Source organism: Lynx rufus, unplaced genomic scaffold, assembly GCF_022079265.1.
Source record: "Lynx rufus isolate CCGP_SWC_20201006 ecotype Redwood Valley unplaced genomic scaffold, mLynRuf1.p SCAF_2, whole genome shotgun sequence".
Classification (NCBI taxonomy): Eukaryota; Metazoa; Chordata; class Mammalia; order Carnivora; family Felidae; genus Lynx; species Lynx rufus.
In genome coordinates, this window is record NW_025814834.1 from 107733334 (window position 1) to 107750964 (window position 17631).

The following is a 17631-nucleotide window of genomic DNA, read 5'->3' on the forward strand; positions in this document are numbered from 1 at the left end:
TCTCTCTCTCTCTCTCAAAAATAAAACATTAGTATTAAAAAACCAAAATAAATAAAAAAGGCTGACAGATTCTTATAAACGTGGGGTTAAGGAAGCGAGGTGTTTTGGAAGGCCAGAAAAGGAGGGGAAATCCACAGCTAACCATTTTTCCTGATGAATTGATGTTTGTCTGCCTGCTCTGTACTTTGACTGACTGTATGGCTCTGATTCCTGTGACCCTTATGCTAATGGGTATGATTTTAAAGGAGCCTTAGGAGGCAAAATGGACTGATAGTTAGATCAGCCACTTTCCGCAGCCATGGGCTTCCTCACAAAGGCCAAGGCCTTGCCCCCTATAATTTGTGTTACATTTACTCTCTGTTGAAATGGTCACTGGAGTGACTTCTTCACTGATGGTACTCAGCTAGAATCATTAACAAGGGGTATTCAGTTTCTCCCCCCAAATGAAACCATGGTCAATCTTTTTTAAGACAAAAATACTGGGGCCCCTGGGCGGCTCAGTCAGTTTGGCGTCCGACTCTTGGCTGCGGCTCAGGCCACAATCTCACGGTTTCATGAGCGTGAGCCCTCTCAAAAATAAATAAACTGTAAAAAAATAAAAGAAAAAGAAAAAATACCCATTAGTTTTACGGTGGGAAATTACAGCTGTTTTCTCCAATGTTGACCCTCCTACTTAAATGACGCTCATTGTTCGAACTCCCTTTCACGGGGAATGTTTGTGCGTTGCGGCTGAAGGTTACTGGCGATCTGGAAGGCAAGCAGACAGTTCATAACTGTGTTATGCTATTTGCACACCAAAGGCTGCCTGCTCAGGACTGGGCTTTGCCTTGATGCCTCCTTCTGGGGACTTGTGAATAAGATTTGTGAAACAGTACCCCTTTAACAAAACCTTCTGTTAACCTGTCACGCCTTAGTGGCTGTCACCTGCCACTTCCCGTGGCCTTCCCTGTACCTTTTTCCTTGGGGTGACCCAGTCCTGGGCCTACTGTTGTGACAACAGTTTAGTTGTCCAACGCTCCCCTTCCATCCCACATATGTCTACTTGGGCTGAAAGTTAAACAGACTGTAATTATGCTTCCCTTTATCACCTCCTACTCCACCAGAGTGATTCATTTGCTGGGTGTTTGTGTCACTGTGTCTGTGTCCCCGGATGGAACGACCCATGTCTCAATCATCTGCATCTCATAGCTCAGCATAGTGACCAAAAAGAGTACAAAATAGGCCCAAGATCTGCCAGTGGACTTAAGAATAAACAGCCAAAGCATCTCTACTGTTTATAGAATTCCTTAAAGTGAGTACATTATTTGGGTATAATTCTTCGTAGCTCGTGAACAGTCCAGTTGAGCTACAAACTTCAAGTGTGTTCAGAGATGTCTATTTGTCTAAGATATCCAAAAATCCCTGGGCGTTTTAAGAAGGCAAGTCTGACTGTCAGAGCTAAAAATTCTATCTGCTAAAGTTAGGGTTGAAATTCAGAGTTTTTTGTTTGTTTGTTTTAGGGTTTTTTTTGTACTCTGGCTGTTTTTTATGTTGTCTTCTTGAGATCCATTCTGTGCTTTCCCTGCTGTCTATCGTACATAGAAATGTCAGAAGTTCCGTGAGGAAAGCGCTTCTTAGGGATTGTCAGTGCTAACTTTGGAAACTGACATTGCTTTCATAGTTCATCTGAGGTTATCATTAGCTTCTGATAAGGCCTGGCAAAGTTGGGATTGGTAGAGGATCTGTGTAAGTGCGAGCCGACTGTGGAAACCTTTGCGCTTTGCGGATTGCTAGCCAAAGCCCCCGAGTCCTCGGTGCAAGCATATGGTCTGAATAATAATCATTTTTCTTATATAATGTATCATAAGATAAGCTTCAACCTGTGATTGTATTGAAAATCATGTTTTCTGTGAACAGCCAAAGAGTCTGAGTGGGACTAATTGTCTCAGGGTGAATCGATGGTGTCTCCTGTCAGCTTTGAGCTTGGGCTTCTGTGTCTATGAGAAAACAGACTCTGTGTCCTGGGCCCACACCAGCATCCTTCTCAGCTCACTTGGGGATTTGAGCTTGGAATCTTTAATTCAGTGGAGCCCTTTTTTTAGCTGGTTTGTTGACAAGCTACCAACATCCATCAAATATGCCAGAGTATGCCTCCAGAACTCTGTCTTTCTCAGAAAACAAGCTCTGACAGCTGGGTCAGCAATTATGGGCCCAGTGGGAAATCGGCCAGTGCTGGCATTTCTCAGTACCGCTGGGATGGAGGGGAGTATGTGCTGGTTTTATCTTGACCTAAAAGGACAGCTTTGTGGGCTGTAGGACCTACCTGCCCATATCCTGCACCTTTTTGGGTCCCCACATGGGATCTCCTTCATATTCTGGAGAAATCTGCCAATGTATAACCACCTTAATGGGCCACAAATTGAATGGAATTAAATTCACAGTAACGAGATCCTAAAAATTGATTTTGAGAGAGAGGAAGATTGTCCACTCTGGGGACTAAATATCTAACAGCTGTCTTCTCTGCAAGAAGAAATTGGGGAACGCCGCTGGGGAGGGGCAGGACGGGTAGCCAGGACTGGAATGTGGGCTGACCAAACAATACAGTGGAGTTTATCACTGTCTTCCTGTGCTGAACATGGGTGATCACATGTGTTGAGGGAGGTCAACACATTTTGAATATAAGAATGTCTTACTGAAGTGAGACCACAGAAATATACTAAGAAAGGGGGTTTGAGCTTAGTGGAGATAGTGAGGGTGGGAAAGGCATTCCACGTCTACCCTAAAAAAAGCCTCTCAGAAGTTTGTGTGGTTTCCCTGGTCCTCTTAGGAACAGCACTGCTCTGAGTGAAAAAAGAAGTACAACAGAGTGGGGACACCAGGGAAATTCATATCAACTTTTAAGGAAAAGAAAACTTCCTATTTAACATTATCTTCCTTTTCAAGTTTATTTATTTATTTTGAGAGAGAGAGAAAGAGAGAGCAGAGGAGGGGCGGAGAGAGAGAGAGGGGAGGGAGAATCCCACACACCATGAGATCAATCCCAATGTGGGGCTAGATCCCACACACCATGAGATCATTACCTGAGCCAAAATCAAGAGTTGGACGCTTACCCACCCTGAGCCAGCCTGGAGTCCCATCCTTATCTCCCTTTTAAATTGGCATCTCCTTTCTTGTATTCACATTCCCACACACATACATACTCTCTAGAGCATGATTCATTCTCCTTGTACAAAGTCATGTACATTCTCCTTGGACATGAGATGTAAGTTTTGTTGTATCCTCACACCCACCCATTTTTTCAGAGGAAACATTGATGGTTTCCGGGTCACACAACTTATTACCATGTGTATGCCTTTGGGCAAGGTACATAATCTTTCTGTGCTTTGGCTTCCCCATGTTACACATAGGGAAAAATATGGACGTTGCAGCGCTGTTAAGAACGTTAAATCAGGCAATATGTCCTAATTTGCTCCTTTTTTTTCCCCTAGAGAATGGATTACTTCATCCACAGTAAGAAATTTCTATGGGTGGCTTAGAGAGGCTGTGATAAAGGACACAAAAGATATATTTAGTTTTGTCAGTTATTTTCTTGGTGCTCTTAAAACTATATTCTGAGGTGATTACATACCTTTCCACCTGCCAGTAGGGGCCTATCTCTACCCATTAAGCACCTTGCAACACACTTCATTTTCCTTCCCTTCCCTTCCCTTCCCTTCCCTTCTCTTCTCTTCTCTTCTCTTCTCTTCTCTTCTCTTCTCTTCTCTTTCCCTTCCCTTCCCTTCCCTTCCCTTCCCTTCCCTTCCCTTCCCCTCCCTTCCCACCTCCCTTCTCCTCTCCTCTCCTCTCCTCTCCTCTCCTCTCCTCTCCTCTCCCCTCCTTTCCTTTTTTTTCTTTTTCTTGGTATTTTTAAAAAGATTCTTCTTTCAGTTGCTTGTAAAACATGAATGAAGGTGTTCATGTCTGTAACCAGACCCCATGCCACAAATTAAATCCTGAAAGTACTGAATGAGAGAATCAGGACAAAGTGATTACAATAATAAATAAAGAGAAAAGCAGTGTATTACAGAATTGTTTTTCTTCACAACCACAATTTAAAAATATTTTCATTTTTCTGTAAACTTTTCTTTTTCTCTTTAACTTCCTGTTTCTTCTTCTGAGAAATGGTTGACACATTTTACGTGTGACTCCATATTTCAAAAGGTTCAGTGTGTTTGCCTGAAGTCTCTTGGATTGTCAAAGTGTCTTTCTCATTAGTCATTGGTGGCCTTGGGTGGAAAGCCTCCACTCTGCACCAGGCCAAGTCTGTCTTTCTAGAGGGGGCCTTTCACCTCTGCGCTGGCGAGCATGTGTCTGCAGGGAAAGCACTTGTCACATCCCAGGTGGCTGAGCATGTACTTCCAGGGAAATTAACCCTCTGAGTGTGAATGGGTAGCCAGACTCTTAAATGGTGGGGACAGGTAACATGACAGGAAGTTAAGGGACAATCGGCAGTGATACCTTTGGGCATGGTTTCCTTACTGGGCCCCCAAGTCATTTCACAGGTGTTTCTGGACAGCATAATGTCCTGGGCCCAATGCTGGGCTCTGAGTCAATGAGGTGGTTAATACACATCTGGCCCCTGCCCTCATGGGATGCTCTGTCATGCTGGAAACAACCAAGTGTCAAATACCACTTGGGAGGCGCATTGTGAAGGAAGTATCAGGGCATTTAGGGAAAACTCGCTAATCCCTAACCCGTTATGGAATGGCCAAGCACCTGCCTGACAGCTGGAAATGAGTGTCAGTGAGACAGGGGTGGACCTCGTGTAAGTGCTCAGCACATGCAGAGTGGGTAAAGTCAGGTGGGGCAGGTTGGAATCCCGGCTCTGCCCCTTGCTAACTTCATACTTCTGCACCTCTTTGAACCACAGTTTCTTCACTTGTAAAACTGGAACCCAAATAGTAGGTTCCTCATAGGCTGATTGAAATCAAGATCACATAAATCTATATCTGTATCTGTATAGATATAGATATAGATATAGATATAGATACAGATATAGATATATAGATATAGATACAGATATAGATACAGATATAGATACAGATATAGATATACATGACATCACAGGGCTCATGGCGTGTGCTCTCTACATATCCAGACTACCCCCCACATTGCACATGCATGTACGTTGAAAGTACATTGTGCATACAGTGGAGTCAGGGTTGGGGAAGGAAGTTAAAGATGAGGTGGGAAAGCAGGAAGGCCAGATCACAGGAAGTCTCAGAGACAGAATTTAATTCTCAGTGTAAAGGGAGGTCACTGAAGGGCTTTAGTGAAGGTGATGGGTAATGTTACTTATGTTTTATGAAGATGAGAGAATGGGTCAGAGGGAAGTAGCAAACGTACAATCAGGGACAGCAGTTACAAGGCTATTTTAAGACTATGAAGGTGATTATGTAGGCTTGAATGCATACCTGCTCAGTGTGATATGACAGATACTGAATCAACTGTGTTCTTTGGATCGTCTTCATACCATGCGCAAATCTTTACCACTGTAAGTAATGCCTTTGGATTAATGATGGATGAGATGAGGGGCGTGAGATACTGACTCTTCGTTTCCAGGTACGGTTTATGGAATTCTCATGACGACTTTGTAGGGTGGGCTTTGCTTAGCCCTATTGTACAGATAAGAAGACTGAAGCTCAAAGACATCACTTGAGTTGCCTCAAATCTTCCATCTTATAAATGGCAAGACCATAATTGAAACCCAGGACTGTTAGACTTCCAACAATATTTGTTGTTTTTGTTCCTGTCGATTGCCTCTATCTCCTTTAGGTTTCGTGGCAATAGGGAGATGTGTTTTCTTGGAGGTAACCTAGGTCATCAACACTTATATCACCAAGTTAGTTACTAGATTAGCCAGACATTAGAGGGAACATAATGCAGGTCATAAATGCTGTGATGGATCAGGAGGGAGGGGAGTAGGGCCGTGGAGTGGAGAGAATTCCTGTGTACTTCATGCTGAGACACAAGGCACAAGGTGTGTCTGTGAAGTAATAACACACTCCCTGTTTACTCATGAAAGCATTTGTCCCACACCCACAGACAATAGAGTGTTTCAGCTTTCTGTTCCCATAACGCTGGGTATACTCTCTATTAGAGCTCGTAATAGCCCATACTAGTATGGCTGTCCATAAATAGTAGGTGTTGTATCAATTCACTCAACAGCAGGCTCCTAAGGACCCAGTTTCTTACCCAGAGTCTGGTGCAGTGACAGAGGGGGACAATTGATTCATAATGTATGCACCCAGCACTCATGAAGAATTGCAAATAGAGTGTGAGAAGCTGGGGCAAACTTGGCATCCCCTGGGCAGTAATCCATTGACTCAAAAAATGGAAAAATGGAATAGCACCATTTTGGGTGAGAAAGTGGAGTGTGACCCACCAGATTGGACTGGTTAGGAACTCAGGTCCCTCCAGTCATTCCAATCTTATTAATACCCCTACTACCTATCATTGATGTAACACAATGTGTCAGACATGATGGCATCACTTTGTACGTATTGTCACTTTATATGTATTAGCACATTTAACTCTTACTGCAGTCTTCTCTGAAGAATGTTAAGTACCCCATTTTACAGAGGAGGAAATCAAGTCTCAGAGAGATAGAGTTGCCCAAGGTGACTCAGCTAGCAAGCTATGACTATCATTATTTAAAATCCATGACCTTATCTACGCATGGACTCATTACAACATAACTGATGACATATTGTTGTCTGTGGCTCCATTTGCTTTGGATAGGAGTCCAGTTCAGGGGACAGGTGTAGGGGTAGCGATGGGTGGTATGGGAAGGGTCTAAGGAAGGTGGGAATTGATGAAAACCTCTGTAGCTGGAGTATTTCTTTCTAGGGTCTAAGGAGTCCTCAGCAACCTTTTGGTTTGAATCACTTTGTTCCTTAGGAATAAATTGCTAAATTGCATCTTAAAACTAATTACAGTGAAAGTATGATTTCATTTCATAATTTTGGCTTTACAAAGAATGTTTCTAGATCCTTGGCCAAAATAATATACTTAATTTATCATTGTGTATGCTCAAGCCGAGCATTTTAATTGCTTGATGAATAATGAAAAATTGAGTTTTTATGAGTGCTTGGTTTCAAATAAGACCAATCCCACCCCTTCCATACACCATTCACCACTGTCCCACCCACATAAGATGGTAAATAATGAATCTGTTTCAAGTTATATTAAATAGTCTTGAATTTTTTCTATTGTAAAAGTAATAAGTGTTCATTGTAAAAATTCTTGTAATTAAAAAAAAAATAGGAAAACTAATGTGAAAATAACATAGAACACCTCCCAAGTAGAGTATCTATTAACTTATTTTTAAGGACTTACTTTTTTAAAGAGTGGTTTTAGATTCACAGCAAAATTAGGTATGCAGATTTCCCACATACCGCCTGCTTCCACATATACAGATCCTCCCCTGTTGTCAGCATTCCCTGCCAGAATGGTAAATTTACTACAATTGGTGAACCTACCGTCCCCATAATTTTGCCTTTTCTAGAACATCATACCATTGGAATCATACAGTAGCCTTTTCAGATTGGCATATTTCACTTGGTAATACACATTTAAATTTCTTTCATGTCTTTTCATGGCTTGCTAGCTCATTTCTTTTTAGTGCTGAATAATATTCCACTGTCTCGATATACCAGTTTATTTATACATCCACCTACTGAAGGACATCTTGGTGGCTTCCAAGATTTGGCAATTATGAATAAAGCTGCTATAAACATCCATGTGCAGATTTTTGCATGAACATAAGTTTTCAACTCCTTTGTGTAAATACCAAGCAGTGAGGCTGCTGGGTAGTGTGATGAGAGTATGTTTAGTTTTATAAGAAGCCACCGAATTGTCTTCCAAAGCAGCTGTACCATTTTGCATTCCTACCACAAATGAATGAGAGTTCCTGTCACTTCACATCCTCACCAGCATTTCTTGTTATCAGGGTTCAGTATCTCATTCTTGTTTTAATTTGCCTTTTCTTAATGACACATGATGTGGAGCATCTTTTCATATACTTACTTGTCATTTCTATAATTTCTTTGGGGAGGTGAGAATCCCTATTACCATTTTGACATACAATTTTCAGATATGTTTATACATATCTACAAAGTGAGTTGATTTAAATCACGATCTTTCTCTTCTTTGCTTTAACAATAGTAATTGAACACTTTTTATATATAAAAACTAAAATGAGAGCTATCACTGACACAGGATAAGTCAGGGATGGTAAGGGTGCCATATATTTGCCTTCCCTATACAAACAGCAAGTTTTCCTTTACCGCACATTCTTTTCCACTGAACTCAGAGGAGACCTCACAATATTTTTCAACACAGGTTCTAAGAAGACAGTACTATTCAGTTAACTGTGGAATGATAGACTGTATTTTTCCGTCTCTAACCTTGAACCTGAGATGAGGAGGTCAAGTGGCTCCAGATATCAGAAGCAAATTGATAATGAAGATCAATCATGAAAGATTATTACTACCAGGCACCTGACACTGTAGAGCCTGATGTAGGTACTTATGGTATTCTCACCCTGTCCCCTCAAGCAAAATATGACATATCACTAATGAGGGGTTTTACTTCCAGGCTACTAATCAGTTCACTTTGATTCAGTGTGTGATGCTTGCTTATAAATGAATAATCCCCCCTGAGTCTAATTAAGTTGAGTCTAGTCTATATGCTTCCTGTTGAGATGGGACCTTCCCAATGTCAAGAACATTCCTATAACTTGGACAACAACTACGATGGGAAGCAGGAAGAGCAATTATGAGGATATTAACTGATCTCTCTCTCTCTCTCTTTCTCTCTCTCTGCCCAGAGTCAGATGTCGCTGACTTTGATGGCCGAAGCTCCCTTCTGTACAGGTTCAATCAGAAGCTGATGAGCACTCTCAAAGATGTGATCTCTCTGAAATTCAAGAGCATGCAAGGAGATGGGGTCCTGTTCCATGGAGAAGGTCAACGTGGAGACCACATCACTCTGGAGCTCCAGAAGGGGAGGCTCGCCCTACACCTCAACTTGGGTAGGGTCAGGCTTTGCTCCTTTCTATGTAGAGATAGCAGGAACTCCATTTTGTAGTGGGTCACAGTTCCTTATTGCCCAGGTGTATCAGGTGAAAATTGCTGGAGCTCAGTGTAAGTGGTGTTTTCCCCTTTTACATGTCAGAGAAGAAAAAATTACCATTTTGTGAAATAGTTAAGCTGTACATAGCATTCTTTGAAACAAGATAGTATTGGCAAGTAGGGAGCTCTACAAGTTCATTGCTATCATGTATTTATGTATCTATCTATCTATCATCTATCTATCTTTTTTAGTAATAGAATTTAATTTGAGCACATTTAACACACATGAACATATATTTTTTTAAACTGAGTTGAATCCTCAGCAGCTTTTTTTTAAGTTTATTTATTTTTGAGACAGAGAGAGACAGCATGAATGGGGGAGGGGCAGAGAGAGAGGGAGACACAGAATCGGAAGCAGGCTCCAGGCTCTGAGCCATCAGCCCAGACCCCGACGCAGGGCTTGAACTCATGGACCGCGAGATCGTGACCTGAGCTGAAGTCAGACACTTAACCGACTGAGCCACCCAGGCGCCCCCATGAGCATATATTTTAATGAGGCTTGCTCATAATCTATTCTGATTGGTATATTTATGACCAATCATAAATTGGTACATTTATGAAAGTTGAATCCCAAGAGAAAAATAGAGAAGACACATTTTAATTTATTTGGTTTCTTTCTTCTTTCTTTCTTTCTTTCTCTCTCTCTCTCTCTTTCGTTTGTTCTTTCTTTATCTTTCTGTTTTTCTGTCCTTTTTCTGGTTGAAGGGAGACAGAGGGTTATATGTATAGTGGGAAAGTCTAAGTTTCTAGGCAAACACAGTTTCCTTCAAGTGCCCTGGTTGTGCCAGGATGAACCCTAGACTTGCCAAATACCAGTTAATTTGGTACAGAATGTCCTCCTGCCTTCTGTGCATTGAGGACACTGGCCTCCTCCTGTGGGCTGGCACCCAGCATGGCCTCACCACAGGCAGGCCATCATTGTAATCAACTTCCTATTCCAGGGAACAAAAGAGAAAGGAACAGCCTCCTTTGTGTGCTCAAAGGTACTTCTGAAGGAAGAGTGAAACAAGTGCTGACGGCAGGGGGCAGAATTCCCAGAGGTGCAAAAGCAAACCTAAAAGCTCTTCCGTAGAGAAAGAAACCAAAAGAAAAAAAAAAAAACACACACACAAAAAAACAAAACAAACAAAAAGAACATGAGCCATGCTGAAGGAACAGCAAGTGCCATTCCTTATGAGAATGATTCCCTGCCTCTCATTCATATTTGTTAGCATTTGGGAAAGGGGCGGTTATGGTACTTGTGGAAGATAATTATCACTAAGTATTCGCTATCAGAGTAAAGAAGGACAGTCATAGCAGAATTGAGTTTGTAAGTTCAAGTTGCATGGAAAACTGGAAAAAAATCTCAAGTATACTTTCACAATTAGGAGGAGAGACATAAGAATAAAGATTAGTGTGGACTCATCCCAAAAGCCAAACTATGTAAGCCTCTATTTTGAGTCATTTCTGAGTATCTTCTTACCCACCATGGTGAATATTGGCAGGGGTAACAGGGAAAACATCTGGAATCCCAAGTTTAATTCATAAAATTGACATCTAGTGCATTAGATTAAATATCCACCAAAAGCATCCTTAGAAGCAGAATTTTACCCAGAAGAAAGCAGCAAGAGGATTTGCTAGTAACCTGATTAATTGTATTAACATACATGCAAAAGCAACTCAACAATAAATTATCTGAAGGGCGGGCATACACATATTCAGCAAAAGATGTATCAGTTTATTAACTGGCCTTCGATTTTGAGGAAGGGACTGTGGATGAATGGAGTGGAGCCCCTCAACTGGCCATGCCTCAGAGAGCACTGTGCGTTGTGAGTGAAGTTACAATTATTTGTCAACGCCAGAGCAGGCGCCTTCTGATGACACTCAGTCTGCCAGTTGCTGCCATTCCCAATTATGTATGCTGTCCCTCTACAATGCTCTGCTCCAGCATGCATAATCCAGTGTTGCAAACCAGTTTCACTCACAGTATTGGATGATGGAAAGGAGTAGGTGTGGTCACTCAACAGAACTGTTTTCATTGCAGACACGTGCCAGCTATTTGTTATGGGGAAAGTCACATAACCCACAAGCCTCTGTTTACCTATGTAGAATCCGGGGCTAAGGAATAACTGTCTTGTAGAGCATGGACACGAAAACGAAAAATATTATAAATTAATATTCCATGTCAGTAAGTGAACCTAATGAAGGATCCCAAAGATAAGCTCTTAATATTGCTCATTTCTTCATCAAACAATATCCAAATGCCCTGTACTCTTCTCCATGCCAACCTTCCTGAAAAGAAATGGTGTATGAAATAAATAGGACCTATTCCTTGCAATGAAAAACAAGGCAAGTCTCTTTTCCCCAGATTCCATGTGCCCTGTTTTTCTAATCAGGATGGTGACAAAGTAAAACCTCATTGAGTGAATGATTCAGTAGTGAGAATACGTTCTTCATCTAGTCTGCATAGTTTAAAAAATTTTTTTTTTCAACGTTTATTTGTTTTTGGGACAGAGAGAGACAGAGCATGAACGGGGGAGGGGCAGAGAGAGAGGGAGACACAGAATCGGAAACAGGCTCCAGGCTCTGAGCCATCAGCCCAGAGCCCGACGCGGGGCTCGAACTCACGGACCGCGAGATCGTGACCTGGCTGAAGTCGGACGCTTAACCGACTGCGCCACTCAGGCGCCCCATAGTCTGCATAGTTTGAGAATTTCTTCATCTTAGAAAATGAAATGCTGTGGATTTGAGTGTTCCCTGTACTTCCCTGTTTGAAGCAGCCACCTAACTTTCCTATAAATCAGTGCCAATTTGCATGTTTCTTCTCTAGAGAGACACTGCCACGTATCAGTTCCTTAGCCCTTCCTACCTCACAAATAGGCAGCAGATCTCTGGAAGCACTAAGTTAAGGGCACGGGGGATGATAACTGCTTTGATTTGCTCATAACAGACAATCTGTCATGTAGATTGCAAAAGGGCAGGACAACATTTGTTCATTTCTATAGCTCCAGAACTTAGGAAAACACCTGCCTAAAAATGAATACATTGGAAAAAGGGGGGTTCCATCTAAAATAGCAGGGGCTGGCACAATGCATGTTGTTACCGTTGGGCTTGCTCACCCCAAGCCTGTGTACCTGGTTCCCTCATGTGCCACTCTCTCTCCTATGATGGCGCCCTGCTATTTATAAAATCCCCACAATGTGTTAGGATCCTAGCCAATCTTCAAAGTAGCCCTGTTAGGTGAACAAACCCAAATTAGCCCAATTACCCATAAGGAATATTAAGATCAAAAAGAATAAATCACTTCAGTTCACACAGTTAGCTATAAGGTATTGCCACTGTTAAAATGTATTATATCCAATCCATTTTTCACTGTTATGTTCAGATTATAAAATATGTCAGTTTTAGAAAATCTGAAGAAAAAATAAAATCATTATATTTAAGAAAAAACAATCACTTGAAATCCTACAATTCAGTCATCTCTGCTATTAATGCTTTAGTATATTTTTCAAGTGTTTTTTTCTTAAATATTTATATAAACATATACAAAATTCATGTTCTTTCTATGTTGCCACACAGCCTCCGGAATAGAAAGAATTCATGTTATGCATGATCATGTGTACCTCTTAATATTTTAAATTTTGTAAAAGAAATGAATCAAGAATAGAAAGAAAGAAGGAAGAGATGGATGTGAGGGGGGAGGGAGGAGGGGGAGAAAGAGAGGCAGAGAGAGAAGGAAGGAGGGAGAAAGAGAAAGAGGCAGAGAGAAGAATGAGGGGAGAAAAGGGAGGGAGAGGGAGAGAGAAAGAGAGGAAGAAATAAAGAGGCAGAGAGGAAAGGAGAGAAGGAAGACAGGGAGGGAGAGAGAGGGAGAGAGAGAAAGAGACAGGAAGAGGAAGAGGCAGAGAGGGAGGGAGGGGAAGCAGGAGTGTGAGAGAAGGAATGAGGGAGGAAGAATCCAAGAATCCAAGATAGTGGGCTAAAGTATAGTGCTAGGCCAATGAAAGAGGTAGTTGTTTTTTTGTTTTTTTTTCTTGTTTTTTTTTTTTCGTTTGTTTGTTTGTTTTTTGTTTTTTTCCCTGCCCAGCTCTCATGGGCACTCCAGCAGCCTTTCCTTTAGTGACAATTCTCCAGTGTGTGTCCTTATCTAATCTGAGACTTTACAGTTCAGCAATTCAGGAGAAGAGTGGAGGGGTTCAGCACCATGGACAGCTGCCAAGGCGCCTGCTTGGGAGTCTATGGGCTGTGGTTCTTTTCAAGTGATGCTCTTTCCTGGCTGATTCACATTGCCTAGTTACCTCTACTGTGACTGACTTGGACAGGTCAGTTCTATGGTGAAATTGACCTAGGTCAACTCATTTAATTAATTTCTTAGGGTAAAGCAATATTTTTTTTTTCCCTAAAAGTATTAATGGGAAAGAGATTTCTTCTCATAAGGAGATCATAGAGACTCCTCTTCTCACTCTGTACACATCTCATTCACACTACCTGTGGCAGTCTGCCCCCTGCAGAATTCCAACGGCACAAACCCACACATACAGGTGGGAGAATCAAAGAGCTGAGACATTACATGACTGGGAAACTGTTGTAAGAACTAAGCAAGACATCAATAGTACATGTTGGTCATTCATCCTTACAAGAGTTCAGTGCCTTTGAACTGAGGCAGAATGTGCAATGTGCAGTAAATACACCAGTACTAAAGTGAGAATCCTGGAATAGCATAGACACACGTAAAGCAGTGTCCTTGGGGGAGCAAGCATAGGGTTCAGAGGCCCGAGCACTTGATTGAATATTCAATTTATTGTCATATCTGGAGATGTAGGTGATAGATCTGCATATTCTCCAAAAAGTAAAATGGACGTTTACTATACTTTTTTGAAATCTAGACATTTGAATAAGTCAACCCACATGTATTTATAAAATGTTTATCATGTTTCTGAGTTGGTACTGAATAGCATGGAAGATATTTTAAATGTTGCCATTTTTGAGAGCCTGCACTTATGCTGTGTAGCAGATACATTAAATACATATTTCATTTAAAATCACATGATAGTCCTAAAAAACTATCCAAACCCATTTCCAGATGAAGAAACTGATGGTCAGTGATGTATAGTCAGTTGCCCAAGAACACACAGTGGCATTATGTTAGACCTTGGATTAGAACCCTCTCCAGTCCTACCCCAATGCCCTGACATTAATAATTAAGACGTTATAAATCTTTATGAAATAATTATATATTAAATATCATGAAGTCCAAGTTCATATGTTAAATTGTGACAATGGAAGGATCAGGGTGGGAGAGAGGAGCCCAAAAAGCATTATGGATGAACCCCGACTTACCTGGGCATTTTATTATGAAAAATAGAGGAAGACAGGTGTTTCAAAGTATCATGGGGATAAGGTGCATCCCATTTTCCATAAATTTTGTCACTAATGTAGTAACAATTTGTTGAACAAGTATATTAAATCAGATGCTAAGCTAGCCACTGGGGGTTAAAAGTTCTGTTTACCTGTCCCTGTATTCAGGGAGTTCTTAACCTGGTAAACTAATTATTTCTATTTACATTCTACCTTTTTAATTTTAATTTAAAAATATAATTATGTATTATCAAAACCATATACCATAACTGTATTAAGATAGTGTTTTTATGAGGACTTTAAGTTACAAAACAGGTGAACATAAGGGAGGGGAAGCAAAAATAATATAAGAACAAGGAAGGGGACAAAAAACCTAAGAGACTCTTAAGTGTGGAGAACAGAGGGTTACTGGAGGGGTTGTGGGAGGGGGGATGGGCTAAATGGGTAAGGGGCATTAAGGAATCTACTCCTGAAATCATTGTTGCACCACATGCTAACTAACTTAGATGTCAATTTAAAAAATAAATTAAATAAAAATTAAAAAAAAAAGATAGTGTTTTTTTAACATAGCAGCAGTCACAGAAGATGGATACAAATTAGGGGTCAGACTTGAACAACCATCCCTAAATCTGGCAAGTGTTTTATTGAATGAATTTTAGAAATTCCCCAACAATTAAAGAAGTGTGTTTCATTGCTTTAGTGATACATAAATATTTTCTCTGATTTGAGAGTCAAATCCACCGGTATCATATGGCTTACTGTTAGCTTCTTGGTTTTTTTTTTTTTAATTTTTTAAATTTTTTTCTTTTTTTCCAGAAAGTCTCACTTGAGCACTTAGGAAAATATTCATTAGCCCTGCATCTTGCCAAACAAGGGTCTTTGTATACTGGATAGCCCATGGAGTTGAAATTTGCCTTCTTCTGCTAAATCTTAGGCTTCCCTCTTAGTGTTGCCCCATTTTTCTTTTCCACAACTTTTTGCTTTTCATCCATCAGACTCTTTCCTGCTAAGCTAAGCTGCATAACTCACACATGTGTATGGTGGGATGCAGAAGGTAAGAAATGAGGGTGAATGTATCTTTTTTTTTCTTTTTTTCCAATAAGGGTAGCAGTGAGAATATTAGTGTTGGAATAAGATAGAGCTGGGTTGTAACCCTAACTCTGTGTTTTTGGGTGAGTCATGTGTCTTCTTTGACAGAGCTTTTTGCAGGGTTTTGGTCAGGAACGATTGAAACAACATGTATAAAGTGCTCACATTATGTGAGAAGTTTATAATATAAGTGAATACCGATGTTGATAATCTGAAAAATTAAAGGTGGAAAGGTTAGTTCTGAAGGTCAGATGGAGGCAGGCATTAGAGACTTCCATACGAGTGGCCGCCTATTTCCTGAACAGTAAATGAAGCCCTTTCCAGGAGTGACTTTTTGCAGAAATACAATCTGAAACAGAGTTCCCTTTCCCTTTTGCTCAGGTGATCTGAAGTTCACCAATTGTGAAAGGTGATGTGGCATCTATGTTTGAACTCCTAACATAAGACCAAGCAAGAAGATCCAAACAAAGACGACTTTGGGTGAAAACCTAGTAATAATGTGTGCCCTTAGACAGAAAATGTTAAGTCTAAGGGTGGAGAAATTGACATGCATATCCACAGTATGTTGGCAGGGGACAAAGATGAGAAATTAAATCATAAATATTTTGGAAACATTACAAGCTTCCTGTAAAAATTGTTACCTGCTTTAGGGCCTTGAGAATATTTACATTGTTTCATTTTAAGTGTATCTCAAACCACATGAAAACAAGTGGTTTTTTGTTTTTGTTTTTGTTTTTGAGTAAAAGGTTGTTTTATTCCCTAACATGTTCCTGGTCTAAAAGGTAACTTCTGCATATTTTTGTCTTTGACCTCTACAGTTGCCCATGGGCATTTTTATCTTGCCTTAAGAAATTGGAAACTACTGAAAGCTAGTGGTTGAACCTCACTTGCCACTGAGGAAAAACTTGAAATATGTATTTCAGGATAAAGAGTTTGATAATCTCTTGAGAATTAAGTGTTTCTTAATTTCTAATAATGGACGTGTCTTGGTAAGATAGAACATTTCCTAGGACTAACATTCATCTTTCTTTATGGTAACATCTAGTGTAGGAACAATTCAAAACATCCTTCTTGATGAATTTCAGAAATTCCCTGTTTCCCCAATTGTTTAAACAAACTAATTTTCACTCAGTTTGTTTTAATACAAGATTTCTGAATGTTAGCGTAGGATGATTGATGGAGGTGTGGGTGAAATTCATTCACATCCTCCACTTTTTTGCTAATAAAGAAGTAACTTGTACTGCAGGGAATAGTCAGTAATTTACACATCACTTCTATATAGTTTTCAATGAACCAGGAATGCATGATAAGGAATTTGTTTTTAATGAATTTTATTATTTTTCTCATTACCAAAGATAGTTATGCCCACTCTAAAAACAGCGGGAAAAAAAAAGAAATCAAAGCCTCTTAATATTTTAGTAAATGCATTTTTTTGTTCATTTTCACGTAGTGCTTATCTGTTTCCTTTCCATACTTGTTACTTAGTCTTTATATATACTTTTCTATCCTACCTTCTTATAATTTATTTTAAGGTTTTTTAATATTTATTTATTTTGGGGCACCTGGGTGGGTCAGTCGGTTGGGCGTCCGACTTCAGCTCAGGTCATGATCTCCTGGTCTGTGATTTCAAGCCCCGCCTGGGGCTCTATGCTGACAGTTCAGAGCCTGGAGCCTGCTTCCTATTCTGTGTTTCCCTCTCTCTGGCCCTCCCCTGCTCACACTCTGTCTCACTCTTTCTCTCAAAAAGAAATAAACATTAATTTTTGTTAATGTTTATTTCTTTTTGAGAGAGAGAGAAAATCCCAAACAAGTTCTACACTGTCAGCACAGAGCCCAACATGGGGCTTGATCTCATGACCATGCAATCATGTCATGAGCTGAGATCAAGAGTCAGAGGCTTAACTGACAGCCACCAGGCTTCGCCCCTGCCTTTTTATAATTTAAATCAGGAAGGTGCACACTATTTAATACCCCTTTTATTAAATGTTATTTTTTAATGTTATCAAAAAATGGCAGTTACTACTGAGTATACTTTCGAAATGATATAAATACT

At 40.4% G+C, this 17631-nt stretch overlaps 1 protein-coding gene across 2 annotated transcripts in view; it reads left to right on the forward strand.

Moving 5' to 3' along the window:
• CNTNAP5 (contactin associated protein family member 5) overlaps positions 1 to 17631 on the forward strand; it is a 796957-nt gene that overhangs the window by 362568 nt on the left and 416758 nt on the right. For both annotated transcript variants that reach the window (XM_047084746.1, XM_047084747.1), the window contains exon 5: positions 8849 to 9052. In XM_047084746.1, coding sequence (XP_046940702.1) covers positions 8849 to 9052 — 204 coding nt within the window. The remainder of the gene's footprint in view (positions 1 to 8848; positions 9053 to 17631) is intronic.